The sequence below is a fragment of the Phaseolus vulgaris genome, chromosome 3, assembly GCF_051622355.1.
Source record: "Phaseolus vulgaris cultivar YP4 chromosome 3, ASM5162235v1, whole genome shotgun sequence".
Classification (NCBI taxonomy): domain Eukaryota; kingdom Viridiplantae; phylum Streptophyta; class Magnoliopsida; order Fabales; family Fabaceae; genus Phaseolus; species Phaseolus vulgaris.
This window is the reverse complement of record NC_143500.1, coordinates 7,003,271-7,008,205: the sequence shown is the minus strand read 5'-3', so window position 1 is coordinate 7,008,205 and position 4,935 is coordinate 7,003,271. Positions and strand designations below refer to the sequence as shown.

At 31.4% G+C, this 4,935-nt stretch overlaps 1 protein-coding gene across 1 annotated transcript; it reads left to right on the top strand.

Moving 5' to 3' along the window:
• Positions 1-905: 905 nt before the first annotated feature.
• Positions 906-3,254, top strand: LOC137806381 (PLASMODESMATA CALLOSE-BINDING PROTEIN 2). Its single transcript, XM_068606457.2, has 4 exons — positions 906-1,365; positions 1,670-1,909; positions 2,025-2,061; positions 2,691-3,254. Exons 1-4 carry the CDS (start codon positions 1,314-1,316, stop codon positions 2,959-2,961), a joined length of 600 nt encoding a protein of 199 aa, XP_068462558.1. The 5' UTR covers positions 906-1,313; the 3' UTR covers positions 2,962-3,254.
• Positions 3,255-4,935: the final 1,681 nt, after the last annotated feature.

Genomic DNA, 4,935 nt, shown 5'->3' with positions numbered 1-4,935 from the left:
TTCAAGGAACATTAGTCATAACAATAAACGGAGCACAAACCAAAGCAGAATCACATTCCATTCGGACATTAGTAAACTCCATCTTTTGAGCTTCATTCATAGTATGTATAACCACATAAAACTCAGCAATCATAACAGAACTTCAAGAAATGCATAGAAAGCTTCAATAAATTTTCCCATACTCCCACGAAAAATACTTCCACAAGTAGCAAGACCAGGATATCCCTAACAGTCCCATCAGTGCTAATTTTAACCCAATCTGATGTAGGAAACTCACATCTAACAAGAAAAGGACGAAGAACTTTACTAGTACGAGTATTAATACCGGATCAAAGAAAAAAATCATAGCCGATTTAAGAGTGAAATTATCAGACTCATTTAAAATCCAATTAGGAATATATTGTTCTCTCTAACCATGATATGACTAAAAAGATGTGACATCTGCTATAAAGACAATGAAATATTTCAATTACCACCTGTCCAAAATTGAGGGACGATATCATTCTTTTAAATACATTTAATTATTACATTAATTTAATATTTAAAAAATATCTTAAATAATATTAGTCGAACTAAACCCCATTCCAACTTAATCTGAAAATACCAATTCAAACAATTAATACAATTTTATTTGCTAAAATGTATAATTAATTAAATTTATACAAAAAGAAAAAACTAGTTCCAACTCAAAAGAGGGAATGATAATCTATGGAAACTACACTAGAAGTTCCATACTCCAAAGTGACTTGTCACTAATGGATGGTTCTAGTGCCAACACAAAACCAGAGGAAAAGATCTATGGGAATCTCCACACTAACTAGGCCCACATCGAAATTGTCTACTTCCCATTCACAATGCCACCACCTCACTTACCCTTTTGAGTTTTTGACCGTTTGAAAATATAGACAAAATTAAAATTAAAATTAAAATACTTATATATATATTTATTATATTATATTTTGTAATGTAAGCATAACAAAAATAATAAAAGCTTGAGTTTTGTACAATTCCCCAGAACACACTCCCCAGTGAAGAATACATAAAGTTTTATTACTTAATACTCTATTAATTTATTAACCTTTATTATAAAATACTTATGCACATAATGTTCAACACATAAAGGTGCTTGAAAAGTGTACCAGACAGCCTCCCCACACCTCACCTCTTGTCTCTCCATTCTGCAAAACTGCTTCTACTCTTCCCAATTTCCTCTATCTTTTTTCCCTTTGAGTAACCATCTTCTATTCCCTCCAAATTCCTTCACATAACTTTCTCTAATACCCTCTCAACATCCTTCATCACCGCCATCAACCATGGCTCTTCTCATGTGTTTTGTGCTTTTTCTTGCCTTCACTGGCCATTCAAGTAAGCTCCTGGATTTTCCTGTGTTTTTTTCAAGCTTCATGGTTCAGCATGTGGTTTAATGGGGCTTTTAATCATGATATCTGAACTCTCAGATTTGTTGTCATGATGGCTTTGTCTTGCTGTTTTTTCTGTGTTGTTTTGTACTAAAGGTTGAGATTTTGAGATGGATTTTGTTTAGGATCTTTTCTATTTTTGTTCTGTTTTACTTCAGGCTGCTGCTTTTAAGGAAAGATGGGATTTTTAGTGGACTGACTGATCTTCTGTTTCTGTTCACATTTTTTTTTGCATTTTTGTTCTTGAATAGGTGCTCTTTACTGTGTATGTAAAGATGGGGTGGGTGATCAAGCTCTTCAGAAAGCTATAGATTATGCATGTGGTGCAGGAGCTGACTGCACCCCTATTCTCCAAAATGGAGCATGTTTCCAACCCAACACTGTCAAGGATCACTGCAACTATGCTGTTAATAGCTATTTCCAGAGAAAGGGTCAGGGTCAGGGAAGCTGTGATTTTGCTGGTGCTGCCACCCCAAGCCAAAACCCACCTAGTAAGTGGCCACCATTTTCTAGCCACCTTAAAAAAATTTGGACTTTCTTGACAAAATTCCTTTTTTTTCTTCTAATTTTTCTGTCTGTTGTTGTCCCTACCTCTTTGATCTGCAGCTTCAACATCTTCATGTGTTTACCCCTCAAGTCCTGGGTATGTTCTTGATATGGATCTTGCTGATTTGTTTAAATTATTCCACAATCATTCATTCATTTCTCTGAATTTCAATTTCAATTTAATTTTTTGCTAATGCCAAGTTGTTGGTTGCTACCATGCTGTATTAAACCATTTTTTTCCCATTTACAGAACATGAAGGTGACCCTGACCCTTCTTGCCATTTTTTTCTTCTCTAATTGGCTTTTCATTAATCAATTGCCTACTTTGGTGCCCTTAGAGGGAATTGGTTAGATTCAACTTCAATTATATCATTTGCAAAAGCAATCTGTTATCTTTCTTTTGGCACAACACAACACACTTTTAGTTTACATTAGCCAAAAGGCCATTTTTTGGGGTTCCATGTATCCACCGCCTGAATCAGATTTACTCACAAGCCATGACATCATGATGAACCTTTTGAAACATTAGCTGTCATGATTATGATGTTCCACAATTGTTTTTGTTTTGTCCACTTCATTCCCACACTGTAGATTGTAGATCCAAGGTCATATAATATTTAATGAAACCAACTCCACACTTAGTATATAGTTTACTAAATTATTAATATACTATTATGGTCTTTGTGAAGAAGATCATAAGCTAATTTTTTTGGCTTCCATTTGCAGCAATGCAGGAACAGGCACCACAGGAACCCCAACAACCACTACACCAACAACAGGCACACCATCCACCTTAACTCCAACCACTCCCACTGGCACTGGCACAGGCACAGGTACAGGCACCACCACAGGTAACCCTAATGTGTTTGGAATTAGTCCAACATCTTCAACTGGAACAAGCTTCAATGATCCAAACACAGGAGTGGTTCACTTGAAGGACACATGCATGTTGCTACTGTCCTTTCTTCTCACCTTTTTGTTAGTGTCAAGGGTCTAAATGGTGCAGTTATGGGAAATCTTGTGGGGTTTGTGGTTTCTATGGATGAGATTTTGCAAATACAGAAGAAGGGGTGTTCATGTCATTTCATCACTTGGAATCATCCAGAAGCAAACCCCACTTTAGCCTCCTCCTGTTTCTTGTTTTTGTTATGTTCCTAAGCAAAAAAAAAAGTTAGGGAATTTGGTTCCTTTTCAGTGGTGAATATTTGATATGTGACTGCAAATGGGGTGGAACCTCATCGGTTTCCTTTTGTATATTATTATCTAATAGCCACTATTTTTTTTATTTAATTCATGTGTTTGATGTTTACACTTTTTCTTTTGTTGAACTATTTTTCCCTCACAATGGTTTTGCAAACTTTGGACCATTTCTCAACGTTTTCATAACTCCACAAACTTGATGATGATATTCATATATGTTAAATGTTTAGTCCGTGAGTTCGTTCGTCGTTTTCCATTGGACATTGATGATTTGGCACGATTTTCAAATTCTCAGTCATCGATCTGAACAATTCAGAAATTTGGATGGAATGTGGCGTAAGATTTAAGAATCAGAAATTATTTTCTTAGATTAATCTTTATGTATAAAATGGGAATGGGAAGAGTTAATGTGATTATTAATTTATATACAAACACTTGAGTGAAAGAAAAAAAAGATGTTGATGTGAGAGTTAGTGTATGAGTTGATATGTTTCATTGTTCCATTTTTACTCCAAACATGCATTTTCTTCCACGTGTTCATCTTGTTCCACAAATGTGAAATTGCTCGAAGTTGATTCAAGAATGGAATACCATTTTTATTTTTTTTTCCAATGTTTTATATTTATATTAATTTTTTTATATAATATTTGATTTATTGAAATGTTATTATTGACATTTATTTAGTTTTATCATTCGATCCACAATAGTATATATATAGTTTAAAAGTTGAATATTTTAGTATATGAGTAATAATAGGAGATAATTTGAAAGTTGAATATTTGAGCATTTTTAGTATTTGTTTTGAAGTTGATGATAATGAGGACCACTTTATGAGTTGATGATGTGAAGAGGCACCGAATGACTCAAAGAGAATGAATAATTGCTTGACCGACATATGTAAGAAATAAATAATGATGCATGCTTTTCCTCAATTGCATTCCTTTTGTAGAGAATCAAAATAAGGAAATGGGAATCAATACCATCTAATGTATTCTCTATTCCATTTATACATATTAGATTTTAATGATTATATAAAAGATAAGCTAATCCAAACACTACTATGAAAGAAAAATAATAATTAGTTGGTATACTTACAAAATTAGAGATATTTTAGATACTAAAAATATTTTTATTTTTAAATTAATTTTTATTATTGTTAAATAGTTTTTAAATTGGTATTTAATTATAATTAGTAACTAAATTTTTTCTATCAAATTTAAAATATAAATAATTGATAGTTAAAATCTTGATAGTTAATTAGATATCAATTTAAAAGTTTTAATAATAATAAATTTTTTATTTTAATTTTTAAAATGATTTCTAATTTAATTAGCTAATTATTTTTTATTTTTAAAATTAATTTTTATTTTATGATTTTTTTATTATTGAAAATTAAAAAAAGTAATGAAAATTAAATGCCTGTTAATTAAAGAAAGACTAGAGGGAATTAATTAAGAATTTAATAATTATTATTATCATGGTTAAGACGGAACATGTAAATTTAACTTCAAAAATAGTGCATTTCTAATAAAAAGAGAAAACCAGATAGATTTTTGATTTTTTTTACTCTCTTTTATTAGAGTTTTATAGAATTATGAGATATAAAAACTAAAATTTTCATATGAAATTGTTTAGCAATAGAATGAGTAATTTTTATTAGATTATTTTGATCAAAATTGTAAACAAGTTTGATCAACATAGCATATTGGTGTTGAAAAAACATCAAATATTTAAGTTTAAATGTCATGCTTTTATTTGAAGTTTAGAAACA

Excerpts from the sequence above, each read along its gene's own strand:
- LOC137806381 (XM_068606457.2), top strand. The coding sequence starts at position 1,314 with ATGGCTCTTCTCATGTGTTTTGTGCTTTTTCTTGCCTTCACTGGCCAT. Across the intron at positions 1,366-1,669 it reads TGCCTTCACTGGCCATTCAA|GTGCTCTTTACTGTGTATGT; the intron begins GTAAGCTCCTGG and ends GTTCTTGAATAG. Across the intron at positions 1,910-2,024 it reads CCCAAGCCAAAACCCACCTA|CTTCAACATCTTCATGTGTT; the intron begins GTAAGTGGCCAC and ends TTTGATCTGCAG.